This window comes from Ovis aries, chromosome 4 (assembly GCF_016772045.2).
Source record: "Ovis aries strain OAR_USU_Benz2616 breed Rambouillet chromosome 4, ARS-UI_Ramb_v3.0, whole genome shotgun sequence".
Lineage (NCBI taxonomy): Eukaryota > Metazoa > Chordata > Mammalia > Artiodactyla > Bovidae > Ovis > Ovis aries.
In genome coordinates, this window is record NC_056057.1 from 31573034 (window position 1) to 31587511 (window position 14478).

At 41.9% G+C, this 14478-nt stretch overlaps 1 protein-coding gene across 2 annotated transcripts in view; it reads left to right on the top strand.

The window, feature by feature from the left end:
- DNAH11 (dynein axonemal heavy chain 11) overlaps positions 1–14478 on the top strand; it is a 356503-nt gene that overhangs the window by 320977 nt on the left and 21048 nt on the right. For both annotated transcript variants that reach the window (XM_060414536.1, XM_042248449.1), the window contains 2 exons: positions 5831–6058; positions 11542–11733. In XM_060414536.1, coding sequence (XP_060270519.1) covers positions 5831–6058; positions 11542–11733 — 420 coding nt within the window. The remainder of the gene's footprint in view (positions 1–5830; positions 6059–11541; positions 11734–14478) is intronic.

Consider the following 14478-nt stretch of genomic DNA (forward strand, 5'->3'; position numbering starts at 1 on the left):
GTTGTCATGACATCCCTCATTTGCATATAGCTTTAAAGTCGACAGAGCATTTTTTCATTTCTCGTTATCTCCTATGACTCTGACTCTGCCCCTAGCTTATTGTGTAGCATCCTCTTTGTAAATTAAAGGATTGAGGACTAGCCCCTTATCCTTTCCAGGGCTTAGATGTATGGCTCTGAGTCTGCCAGTCAGTGTTCTCTGGAGGGGTTTCTATGACTCGGGATTCTGGTGTCAACTGAAAACAAACCACACAGAGGAGGTATGAGTTCAGTTTTATTTGGGGACTTCACTGAGGACTGTAGCTCGGGAGACAGACTCTCAGCTCTGAGAAACTACACCAGAGACGTAGCGGGGAGAGGCCAGTGTGTATGTGGTCTTGGCAACCAAGCGCACGTCTCAGTGGAGGGTTGCTGCTAGTCACAAGGAGCAGATATCTCTGCTAATGATTTTAGTGATTTTCTAGGTATAAAAAGATACAAGAAATAGATTCATAAGTCATTTTCTCCTGAAAATATCTAACTGTGAAGGTCTGTTCTACCAGATTTTCCCGGAGTATAGAGTGCCTTATTCCCGACCTCCACCCTGAGCACTTTTCAGGTTGCGCTGAATGCCAGTGCTTGCAGTGGCTGATGATGTCATCCTTATAGAAAGAGATGGCAAGCAGCATTTTTTAGTTTGCAGCAGCAAGAACCTAAGAACCCATGGAGGCCATTCCAGCTTCAGGCGGCACCTAGGGGCCAAGCAGACTCCATACAGCAGGGCATGCCAGCTGTCTTGGGGGATCTGGAAAGAGGCTTTTGATTTGGAGCACAAAGGTTCTCTTTTATATGCCAGACTCTCTATTAGGCAATTCATTCCTGGGATACATTATTGCTAATCATCACAGCAAAGCTGCAAGGGGAGGTATGGCCATCCCATTGTAAAGATAAGAAAATTGAGCCTCCGAGTAGTCTGGAGAGCCTCAGGGCCACGCAGTGGGAAAAGGACAGGGCCTGTTTGGCAGCGGACGATGTGTTTTCAGCTAGCCCACACTGCCACCTCATGTGGTCAGGACGCTGGCCTTCCCTAATGTCTCCAGTGTCTGGGGCTGATGCTGTTTCTATTTATGCTTAAAATAAAATTGGATTCACAAAGATGCTGCCCATTATCCACACAGACTATAACCTTCTGGGAGAGTAAAACCTACTGCTTAAACCATGAATCTTCATTATGGGGACTTGGGATGACGTGTCCCCTTCTGAGCCTCACAGAGTCAAATGGCTCACAGTGGAGGTTTTGTTTTTCTAAAACTAGCAGTTGTTGCTTGGACAGTTGTGTGGACCCTGGGGTCTTCCCACAGAAGAAAGAGTTCTTTGCAAATTCTCACATCCAGAGGCTCAGACTGGCATGAAACTGGGAGGGATGCAGCTATCTCCTAAGAGAAGACAGTACTCAAAGTAAAATGTTTCTGTCAGTTTTATGTCTGTGCTGAGCTACCAGTTGTCCCCTTCCCCCCCAAAAAAATGCAAGTAGTAAGTTTTCCCATTAAAAAAAAAAAGCCTTGAAAGACTGCACTTTGTGAAGGGTCTCCTTTTGGATATCTATTCTAGACTTTTGTTCCTAGTGATAAGCCAGAAACTTAGAATGTAACTTTTTTGCTATTTTTCACCACACTCTGCAGTTCCCAAAGATTTATAGTATCCCTTTGATTGGCAGTTAAAAGAAGAGCAGGACTTCGAAGCATGACAAGACCAGCATAATCAGAACTTGTTATATTAATTGGATCTTACATTCAGTTTTGTTGGTGTGGGCAAAGGAAACGTATGCAAATATTAATAAGTTCTTACACAGACTCCACCATAGTTAATTACTACGATCAGAAATAGCCCCCCTCGGGATATTTAGGCAGCTAGGGTTTTGTCAGAAAACCCACACTCCACAGAAAACTATAACTAAGGTAGCAGGCTGGCTCTGTCTTTATCTCATGCACACCAGATGATCTGTGAATTAAAATAATGGAATTAAAAACCATTTTTCATGGGCAAAGTGGGTCATTTTCAAGATATGTGTATTGACTAAAAATGTTGCACAAACTGCTGCCCTTGGACAAATGGCCACAGGTATCTAGCCAGTCTCAAAGCTGGTATCCTCAAGAATGGTCCCCAGGCTGGATTCCAAAGTGTGACTGTATACAGTGATTGGTGTGCTTGGAGATTTTTCTGTTCCCTGACTCCAAAGTCACCACCTAGGGATATTTTTACATTTGTTTCACATAAACTTTCCAAGCAAGGCATTGTCATATTCCTTGAAGTAGAGAATTAGAACACATTTGAGCAGGCAAAACAGATTTTATTATAGATTTTGCTCCTGCTTACTTGTATGAGGGCACAGTTAGATGTGAGAAGCACTTTCCTTATCATCTAGTAGCAAGTAAGGGAGAAAACTTAGCCCTTACCTACTGTAGACGTTTTCTAGGGTTACCATACCAGAGTATCATGGATTGGATCATTTGAGCAACAGAAGTTTAATTTCTTATTGATCTAGGGGCTAGAAGTCTGAGATGAAGGTGTCAGCAGAGTTGGTTTTAACTGAGGTCTCCTGTTTCTTGACATGGTCTTCCTTCTATGTGTGTCTGTCTATCTATCTAATCTCTTCTTCTTATAAGGACACCAGTCATGTTGGATTAAGGTCCACTTTAATGTCTGCTGTGCTTAGTTGCTCAGTCGTGTCCGTCTTCTTGAAAACCCATGGACTGTTGCCTGCCAGGCTCCTCTGTCCATGGGGATTCCCCAGGCAACAATACTGCAGTGGGTTGGCATACTCTACTCTTTAATGACTGCATTTAGCCTTAATTTCCTCTTTTAAGAACCTGTTCCAAATATAGCTGCATTCTGAGGAGCTGAGGGCTCAGTTTAGTTCAGTCGCTCAGTCGTGTCCGACTCTTTGTAACCCCATGAACTGCAGCACGCCAGGCCTCCCTGTCCATCACCAACTCCCGGAGCCTACCCAAACCCATGTCCATTGAGTTGGTGATGCCATCCAGCCATCTCATCCTCTGTCTTCCTCTTCTCCTCCTGCCCTCAATATTTCCCAGCATCAGGGTCTTTTCAAATGAGTCAGCTCTTCACATCAGGTGGCCAAAGTATTGGAGTTTCAGCTTCAACATCAATCCTTCCAATGAACACCCAGGACTTGATCTCCTTTAGGACGGACTGGTTGGATCTCCTTGCAGTCCAAGGGGCTCTCAAGAGTCTTCTCCAACACCACAGTTCAAAAGCATCAGTTCTTCGGTGCTCAGCCTTCTTCACAGTCCAGCTCTCACATCCATACACGACCACTGGAAAACCATAGCCTTGACTAGACAGGCCTTTGTTGACAAAGTAATGTTTCTGCTTTTTAATATGCTGTCTAGGTTGGTCATAACTCTCCTTCCAAGGAGTAAGCGTCTTTTAATTTCATGGCTACAATCACCATCTGCAGTGATTTTGGAGCCCCTGAAAATAAAGTCAGCCACTATTTCCACTGTTTCCCCATCTATTTGCCATGAAGTGATGGGACCAGAGGCCGTGATCATTGTTTTCTGAATGTTGAGCTTTAAGCCAACTTTTTCACTCTCCACTTTCACTTTCATCAAGAGGCTTTTTAGTTCCTCTTCACTTTCTGCCATAAGGGTGGTGTCATCTGCATATCTGAGGTTATTGAAATTTCTACTGGCAGTCTTGATCCCAGCTTGTGCTTCTTCCAGCCCAGCGTTTGTCATGATGTACTCTGCATATAAGTAAAATAAGCAGGGTGACAATATATAGCCTTGACGTACTCCTTTTCCTATTTGGAACCAGTCTGTTGTTCCATTTCCAGTTCTAACTGTTGCTTCCTGACCTGCAAACAGATTTCTCAAGAGGTAGGTCTGGTGGTCTGGTATTCCTATCTGTTTCAGAATTTTCCACAGTTTATTGTGATCCACACAGTCAAAGGCTTTGGCATAGTCAATAAAGCAGAAAAAGATGTTTTTTCCGGAACTCTCTCGCTTTTTTACTGAGGGTTAGGACTCAATATATTGACTTCAATGGACATGATTCAGGCCTTAACACCTTTCATTGTTCAGTATTCTCCCAGGGGAGAAAGCCTAATAACGTCAACCACTGGATTGGCGTAGGTATTTTTACAACAAGACTGTTTTGAATAAAGATATCTACATTACTGTTCCTGTTATCAAATTCCGATTTGGCCACTTTTGCTGCTCCAAAAGCCAATACTGGAGAGGCAAGTGCTGGTGGGAACAGAAAGATTTCCAGATTCAGAAATCTGGCAATCTGGGGAGAAGGCAGACTCAGCTCCCAGAACCAACTCCAAAGGTTCAGCTCAGCGATGAAAGGTTTTAAAGGGAAAGGAAAAAGTAATCTCATTTCATCATTGAGGTAGGAGGGTCAGATCTATTGCCATCCCCCTTTGTAAGCTTCCCTCAAAGCTCAGTCAGTAGAGAATCTGCCTGCAATGCAGGAGACCCGGGTTCACTTTCTGGGTCAGGAAGATACCCTGGAGAAGGAAATGGCAACCCAGTCCAGTATTCTTGCCTGGAGAATCCCATGGACAGAGGAGCCTGGCAGGCTACAGCCCATGGGGTCGCAGGAGTTGGACACCACTTAGCTACTGAACCACCACCACCACTGCACGCAGGCTTGTTAGCACCTTGTGATCATTCTTCAGATGTTATTGTTCACACAGTCTGCTCACCTGATTACTAAATGGGAGGATGGGGAAAAGATCTAGTCATCTGTTAATTACTTACTCTCCATTTCTGCTTCTTTAATCTAAGGGAAGAATCAACAGGTTAGGTACGGCATTGTGTGACCAAAAGATTTGAGAGGTGTGCTAGGACCAGAGATGAGTAGAACATGGGGGCACCTAGGTCAAGGTTAGCTACGATATAGCTTTGCTAATGTGACAAGACAGGAGGGTATCCTGCAGAGAGCTGCTTCCTGCAACAGAGCTGCCTGCAAAACAGATGCCTCCATTCCCTTCCCTGTTTGCCATTATTCTATTTCTTTAGCCATTATAATTGTAAATGTGTTTCTTTGTTGGAAATAATGATGTATTCCTGGGGACGATGTTTTCAGTCACTATAGCAAGGACTTCTCCAAAGCCAGAGATTATGTGAGATATCTTTATACATCTCTCAGCACCAACAACCAAGCCGAAATGGTGAGTGTTTAGAATGGAAGGAGCCTATTTGTAAATTGTAAAACTGAAAATCAAAGAGTGATGGTGGTGACATTTGTTTCTTATCCGATTTCTGACAGCCCTGGGGTTTAAGTTAAATAATGTTAGGAACACACAACGCATCTTAACAAAGAGTGATTGCTTGCTTTCTCAGCTGGTCTTTCATCCCTCATTTCCATGTTAGAGTTCATACACCAATGAGTAGGAGTTGGAGTGGAGGAGATTTCCATCAGTAATAATAAAGTGGTTGATCAGGTGTATTTCTGGCCCTTAGTGCTTATACTTGGTCAAACTAACCCAGATTAGTCTCAGTTTTTGAGTTTGAACTGTAACAAAGCAAAGTATCAAGACCTCTATCTCAGAAGTGATTGGTGGGTGTTAAAAGTGGGTGTGTGTGTTGGAAGGAGATTTTGGTTTACAAAGACAACCTGTAGTGATTTGGAGCACTTAATGTGTTCAGTGCTCAGTTCTGCTGTGGTCTTTTCTTCCCCCTAACGTGTTAATAAAGGAAACTTTAAATCATGGTTCTCTGTGTTTTCAAGACATTTCTGTAAAGGAAAATGTTGTAATTTGTAATTTAAGTAACGTACTTCAGTATTTCACAGCAGTCATAAACCGTGCTCTTTTGCAGAATGTCCATTTGGTAGCCAAGTGGCTGAGAACCTTGGAGAAACTGCTTGAAAGACTCAGCCGGGGAAGCCACCGAGATTACCGGGTTGTCATGAGTGCTGAGTCTGCACCTACACCCAGCGAGCATGTCATCCCTCAGGGGCTTCTGGAAGATTCCATCAAGATCACTAACGAGCCCCCCACAGGAATGCTGGCCAATTTGCATGCTGCTCTCTACAACTTTGATCAGGTAAGAAAGCACAAGCCCAAAGCCAGGGTCTTCTCACAAGACTGTGAGACCTAAGACCACAGCCATATATATAAAGAGAATGAATAGTCATGTGCCTTTTTGAGAAACTTGCTTATTGAAAACAAGCATGGCAGACTAGTATTTCTAACCACAGAAAGAGGAAAAGCCATTGCTCTTATTGATGTTGTTGAGAAGGATGATGACGACGATGACGTAGCGAGTTTTGGTATAATGTTTAATATTCTTAGGTATGATTTTGATATCAGTAAATTTAAAGCCCTTATTTTTAGATTATATCCATACTGCCTTCAAATTTACATTTTCACCTCCTTTCAAAATAAAACAAATTCATACGTTTATAAATGATAATTCTATTACCATTAGTCTCTTTGTTCAGATGACCACATCTGTCTCTGCTATAATCAAGTCCGTCAGTTTCCTTGTTGCTATTTCTGTGAGCTCCCATTCCTTCCTCTAATTTCTTGGAAATCCTCAGTAAAAAACATTCTTATTAGGAGAAGTAGAATAAGCCCTAAAGAGAAAACACATATAATTTGGTGATAAGTATTCAGCCTCCTGTTAGAAACAGTATTACACTCTGAAAATATGCCTACATGCTTATTAACTTTTTATCTAGTACCCTCTGGACCAATACCCAAATGAACATTTAAAGGCATTGAAATAATTGGCCACCTAAGAATATAGTTTTGAAGAATACAGTTAATTGCCTAATCCAATAATTGAGTAGTTTGTAGCCTGTTTACATGATGGGCTATATAAACAAAAGGCACTCAGAAACTCTTGTTGAATCTGCTACATATTTGAATTATCCTTTTGTGTGAACTAAGGCAGGCATGTGTCTTATTATCCCTTGACTTATGTCATAATTCCTGCCATTTATGACATTCCTGAGCTTTTTCCCAAAGTAAGAGACAAAGGAGTAGTTTGACATATTCAAATAGGATTTATCCAACTCCCCAGAACAGCTGTCTTTGTTTGTAAAAGTAAGCATTTCATGAACATATAGGCTGCAGTCCAGTTGCCCTTCAGCTTTTTTTTTTTTTTTTTGGTAAGCACCACTCTGATAATCAGGTAAAACTACAGACCCTCTCCCCAGGGAAATGTACATTGTTGCATCCAGTCACAGGAATGTTCAGATCCCCAGAGCCTGTGCCTGAATTCCTTCTCCAGTGAGAACAGCATGTTCTATTTGTGAAAGTATCAGTTCTTTTGACTGCTCCTTGAAAAACCACTTATATTAACTGAAGATTTCATTTATTGGAGAGACTTTTAAGAACTTTAAGGGACAATATTTCTTATCTACTGGAAAGGCTCCTCTGAAGTATTAAGACTAAATATAGGCATAAGTAGTGAAAGCAAAGATAATCAATGTGATTCACTAAATAAACTTTGCATCAAATCTACCCAAAACCACCCAAATAAATATTCTAAACAATATCTAAAACTTTTTAAAGAGGTTTTTATGAAATGCTGAATTGTTGTCATGTTAGAAAAAATGTAGTTTTTGTTCAGATTATATATTTAAAGGGTAGTAGTCTGTGGAGAAGGAAATGGCAACCCACTCCAGCGTTCTTGCCTGGAGAATCCCAGGGACAAGGGGAGCCTGGTGGGCTGCCATCTCTGGGGTCGCACAGAGTTGGACACGACTGAAGCGACTTAGCAGCAGCAGCAGCAGCAGCAGCCAGTGCTCCCTGGCTATCTGTGTATAGATTCCTAGCATTGTTTATCAGTTAGAATTATGGCTGGCTATTTATGAAGGAAGTACAAAACAACAGTGGCCTAAACAAGGTTATAAAAGGTATTTGTATCACATGAGGATTCGGGAGCCAGGTCATCCAGAGCGCCTCTGTGTCACCACAGAGTTGCCATCAGCCCAGCGTGCTTACCATGTTTCTAGGATGGGCTTGCCTTGGTCCCAGGTGGCAGTGAGAGAGGCAGTTCCCATATCTGTGTTCCTGAAAGTAGGATGAAAGAAGGGACAGAGAAGATGATGAAGGGAACGTGTTTGTTTTCTTGTAAATATGCATTCTTCGAGATAGTACACACTACTTCTTTCAACTCATTGGTCAGACTTACTCACACTGCATTACCTAGCTGCAAGAGAGGCGGGAAAAGTAAATCTATCTTGGACAGCTAAAAGTCAGCATGAAGGCACTTTAGGGCTGGCAGTTAGTGGTGTCCATCATAGACACCTCCTCTCCGAAGCGTACCGTCCTGGATGTGTATGTTGTGGCTGTCATCCTATCTGCTAAAGCTTGTGACAGAGGATGCTAACCACCCTCTACCTAGGTTCCCCTTTGGGTGAGCTGAATGAGTCCTAGTGGCTCCTGTTGCCTGGGTGTCCTTAGATGAGAAAGGCACCCAAGGAATCTAAACACATTAACTGTTCTTTTTGGATAGTTATGTTTTATATGCTTTGATTTTCAAATCAAATATAATCTGTATTCTTAATCTTCTCCCCAAATCAGAATATATCCTCAAATCTTGACATGTGTACTCATAGTGAACAAAGTTCATTTAGTATTGGTCCTTTACTACCTTGAACATTCTAGAATATGTAAGTATAATTACCGAGTGATGATTATTTACATGTATATATGTAAAGAACCATATCTTTAGGATGCCACCTACTTCCTCCTCTTCTGGCTCAATAGCACTGCCTGTTGGAGATGTCATAAATGCTTGAGCTCCTTTCATCTGCAGATAACCAGATTTTTAAAGTAAAAATGTAAATTTCTTTTTCTGTAAGATTTGCAGTAGAATCAAATAATTGGTAATTGTGCATATTAAATTGGTATCTGTGTGCATACTTATGTGTGAGTGCCTGTCTCTCTTTACAATGTCACTTGTGTATTTCCTGATGTGAACACTTGATCACTTGTCCTGGAATGTGGAATCTTAGGTATACTTGTACTTAAGCCCAATTCATATTTTCTCCTGACATCATTTATGTTATCAGAGCATAGTGAATTGGGCATTGACTTGTGATTTTCTTTAGCACTGAGGCTAAAACTAGGCTATATAGAGTATAAGTGAAAAGTGAAGTCGCTCAGTTGTGTCCAACTCTTTGCGACCCCATGGACTATAGCCTACCAGGCTTCTCTGTCCATGGGATTTTCCAGGCAAGGGTACTGGAGTGGGTTGCCATTTCCTTCTCCGTATGGAGTAGAGATGGAAATAATGTACTGACTATAGTACTTTGGGTTTTCTGGGGACTATATGTAATTCATGGAGGAGTTAGGTGAGTAGTTAGATATTCCTTAAGTAAAATCATGTCACTTCTATTTGGTCTAGAAATTTCTTACTTTTAAAAGCAATGAATTTTTATATCCTTCAACATTGAAAATGTTAGTCACTCAGTCATATCCAACTCTTTGCAACCCCATAGACTGTAGCCTGCCAGGGTGCTCTGTCCATGGGATTTCCCAGACAAGAATATTGGAGTGAGTTGCCATTTCTTTCTCCAGAGGATCTTCCCAGCTCAGGGATCAAACCCATATTTCCTACGTCTCCTTCATTGGCAGGCAGATTCTTTACTGTCAACATTAATTCCAATTATATGATTTCTCTCCTTTCACAAGCTTGCCTTTTACTTGATGTATAGTGGAAAAATTATTTGTAATGGTCATATACTTTCAAGTCCCACAGATATCCTAGAAATGACCTAGTGATTTAGTTGGGCCTGTACTGTCTGTGGCCTGGGCAATTCTAGAACTGTATTTGGTGATAACCCAGGATTCTGATGAAAGCAATACGGAAAGGAACTAAAAAACTCTTCTAGTCCTGGACCAAGAGAACAAATTTAGGCTGGGTTTAGACTTTTACTGAAAGGCCCTAGGAGGCCAGATCTGAACTCCCACCCAGAACAGGCTAAAAAGATTTTGTAGATGCCCACATTGTCTGATCCATTTAAATGTCTAGACTGTGTGTAATCTGACCATTTTAAAGGATAGAAGGTGCTGATATGGCCTCATCATCCTCTGCTGCCCAACATCAGCTGAAGGGATAGTCTTCAACTTTTCCTCATTTGCCTCACAGAACTAAGAATGGCTCAGTACTACCTTTAAGCCACAGACAACTATTTTTCACCTTTTAACTGAATGGCTTTGGGGGCCAGAACCGTATCAGTGTAGTATGCCAGGTTTCCCTCTGCATTTTCAAAAAATATCTTACACATCTACTATACAGGGCATATGTTTTCCACTCTTCTATATACTAGTCTATCATCCCAACAATGAATTTTATTTCCAGTTCATTGGAAGAAAACCAGTTGTCATGGTGGTGGTTACATTAGTTGTATTAGTCTGTATTAGTCAAGGGGCAATACAGAATTACAGTGACTCAAAGAAGATAATTTCTTGTTGCTGTTCAGTCGCTCAGTCGTGTCTGACTCTTTCTGACCCCATGGACTGTAACGCGCCAGGCTTCCCTGTCCTTCACCATCTCCCACAGTTTGTTCAGTCTCAGTCCATTGAGTCGGTGATGCCATCCAACCATCTCGTCCTCTGTCGTCCCCTTCTCCTCCTGCCTTCAATCTTTCCCAGCATCAGGGTCTTTTCCAATGAGTAGACTCTTTGCATCAGGTGGCTAAAGTATTGGAGCTTCAGCATCAGTCCTTCTAATGAATATTCAGGACTGATTTCCTTTAGGATTGGCTGATTTGATCTCCTTGCAGTTCAGGGGATTCTCAAGAGTCTTCTCCAACACCACAGTTCAAAAGTATCAATTCTTCAGCGCTCAGCCTTCTTTATGGTCCAACTTAATTTCTGTTGCACATAAGTGGCATCTCTGGTCTGAGAAATCAACCACACACCCAAGCTGGTTGGTGCCTCTGCCATATACCTAACTCATGGCTTCCAAGTCATCCAATCAGTGTCGTTTCTAGATCACAGGAAGGGGGAAGAATGACAAGCAGAGCAAGCAATTTCCTTTTAAGAAGTGATATGAAAGTTGCACACATCACTTCTGCTCAAATTCTGTTGGAAAAGACCTTGGCATGTGGCACATCCAGCTTCAGGAGAGGCTGGGAAGTGACTTTGCGATGAGTGGCCGTGTGCTCAGATCATCTGTAGTACCGTGGCACTGGGAGGAATGAAGGGCTGGCATTCACTTATATTCTGTTACACTGATGAAATCAAGATGATGGCCTTTTGTCATCCAGATTGTACAAGGAAATTTTTGTGGGGGAAAAAGACGTCACGCAGTATTACCACTGGTCAGAATGAATGGTCTCATTCTCTAGAGGAACAAAGGTATAACTGAAGCAAAATAAAACCATTCCTCTTAAATTAACACACTAGCAAGTGCCAAACAGTCTCCTCCTATGCTCTCCCAGCTTAAAGCTGCATGTCACCACTGTCCTAGGTCTCTCTCAGAGTCCTCTGCAGGATAATTGAAGCCTCACACCCTTGCCCTTGGAACCCATACAGGCAGATGACCACTCCTTTTTTCTTTCCTCCCAGGACACACTCGAAGTGTGCTCCAAGGAGCAGGAGTTTAAAAGCATCCTCTTCTCTCTGTGCTACTTCCATGCCTGTGTTGCCGGGAGGCTGAGGTTTGGCCCCCAGGGCTGGAGCCACCGCTACCCGTTCAGCCCCGGGGACCTCACCATCTGCGCCAACGTCCTCTACAACTACTTAGAGGCAAACCCTAACGTAAGTGTCCATGGTCGGATAACCTCTGCGGGGAGTGTGCTAAAGCTGTCAGTCTTTGGGCACTGTCAAAATGGACCATAATTTCTCTTTTGAAACTATTATTGAAATAGCTGACACTATATATGCATCTTCTGCCCAGTGTGAAAATAAACCGGATCAAAGGTTTTACAACAGTGGATGCTCGAACTTGAGAAGATAGGTCAAACCAGTTCTACATCAGCAGCTTAGTTCCAAAAAAAAAAAAAATTGTCCTTCATTATGTTAACAAAAACAGTGGTTTACATGTGCATATATGCCAGATTCATTAGGCAGGTAATGAAGCATTTGCACAAATGTAATTACGTACAGCAATTCTGACAGTTCATAACACTGCATTAATAATCACTACAATTAGTTCTGATGATGGAAGCAATTTACAGCGCGTCACATGTATAAATAATGGTGCATTTCCTGCATATGTCATTATTATGTATTGAGGATGCCACCTTGTTGTGACTTTCTCAGTAATGTTCCCCTTGATTTGAAGTTAAAGGTAGATGAATGATTTTATTCTGCAGCGAAAATGTGTTCTACAGATGGGAATGGGAACGCTTCATCAAGAACATTTGTGTAAACTCTTGAAACTCGGTGATTGGACTTCAAAAATGATGAACCGTTTGTAAGGATTTTCTGGCTTAGTCCTCATAAGGGGAACTTTTTCCATTAAGTTTCAATCTGCTAATAGTGAGGTATGTTTGTCTGAATCAACCAGCCATTAGGCTTTAGGTCACACTTTCTATAAAAGGCCTTTAAAACCAATGTTTCTATGTATAAATATTTTGTTGTTGCTGTTCTTTTGGTAACTATTGTTATCATTTTTGTTGTCAAAATTTTCTTAAGCTTTCAAGATGGTTTGACCACTCTTAGAATATGTACGCTTTGTGCGTAACGTGGGTGTGTTCTGTCAAGGAACACATGTTGAATAGGTTGTATTCGAGATAAATTGCTTCTGTATGGTGTATGATGGTGGCTATCATTTTTTAAATTTTTGAAGTTCACTTTGAGCATACTTTGACCAGTTTAATAAACAGCATTTTGTGTTGATCTTAGCATGTTTTGTTTAAAATGTTGCAGGTAAAAATGATTATTGTCATAGTTCTGGGTGGAAAATGAAATAGACGACTTAATACTTTTATTTAAGTCCTTCATTCCTGTCCCAGGAGGCCAAGACCAGGCATATTACCATATTTCAGCCACATCCTGTGCACAGTCGAGGTAGAAACGAAGTGGGGTAGGAGAGGAGCTGCCTCGTGTTCCTCCCGGCTCTCACGTCCTGAGGCTCGGCAGCACCAGTTGAGCAGTTGACTCCCACTGTGTCCTGCTCCTTCTCCCATGGGGGTCCCAGAATCAACAGCTTCTGGTTTTAAACACTCTGTCTTGTCTCTCAGACATCTTGATCCAAGTCATTCACCACATACCGTGAAGCAAGTTACTTGGGTTTGGAAATTAAGTTGACTTGCCCACATAGTTTCCTTGTACATGCTGCCCTTTTCAAGAAGGTATCTGTATAAACTTGGAAGTAGGCATTTGATAGATGATCTTTCAAGTTATGTGGTTAGAAGAGATCACCAAGGGTACAGAGTGTGATGGAGAGATTTAAAGGTTAAGTCTTAGGGAATGCCAACATTTAAATTTTTTAAATTAATTAATTTAGTTTTGGTTGTTCTGGGTCTTTGTTGCTGTGCAGGGTTTCCTCTAGTTGCAGAGAGCAGGGGCTACTCTAGTTGCCGAGTCCAGGCTTCTCATTGCGGTGGCTTCTCTCGTTGCGGGGCACAAGCTTTAGGACACAGAGGCTTCAGGAGTCGCCGCACACAGGCTCAGGAGTTGCAGCTCCCAGGCTCTGGAGCACAGGCTCAGTGGCTGTGGCGCGCAGGCTTAGTTGCTTTGCAACACGTGGGATCTTCTTGAATCAGGGATCCGTGTCTCCTGCATCGGCAGCAGATTCTTTACCACTGGGCCTCCAGGGAAGGCCCCCCGCCCCGCCCCGCCATGGTTTAACTCTTATAAGAACTCTGATGTTCTTCCATATACATTTTACAAGTCTCACCGTAGAGAAATTCTTGAATGTCAAGATTGGAAGACTTTAATTGAAAATATCACTTGATTGCATTTAAGGTTGGAGATCCAGCTATGTGACTTCTGACTTTGGTTTTAAAAAGCCTCAAGGATGTAGAAAGAAAAATTGTTACTCTGTAGCAGTACCTTTCTCCCATTCTAACCTGCTCAAGAGGCCCTCTATTGAATAACAAGAAGTTGTTTTCTTTCAGGGTGTATCACCATGCCAAGGGAAGGATGCCAGAAAAATGTATATTTAGAAAACAAAAATCAAGATTTGGGGGAAGAAAATCAATTATTAAGAACAGATCTGTAGCTGATTAAAATCTTGAGGGGGGCCATGTATCAAATCATAATATATAGAAGGCATTAATTAAATGTGATCACAGAAATCAAGTTAAGAAATCTCTTATTTCCCATCCCTTTCTGCTCTCTGGAAGTAGCCCATGGCATGGTGGAGGGAGTATGGTGCCTGGTAGCCACTTTTCTTTTTCATTCACATTGCGGTGACTTAAAAGAGAGACATATTTGAGGTTCATTTATTCAAATTCTAATAAACCTGTAGCAAGTGCATTGGAATAGTTGAGGCAATTTTACTTCTTCTGTCACATCATGCAACAATTCGAAGGCTATAATTAAGTTTTTACTTGA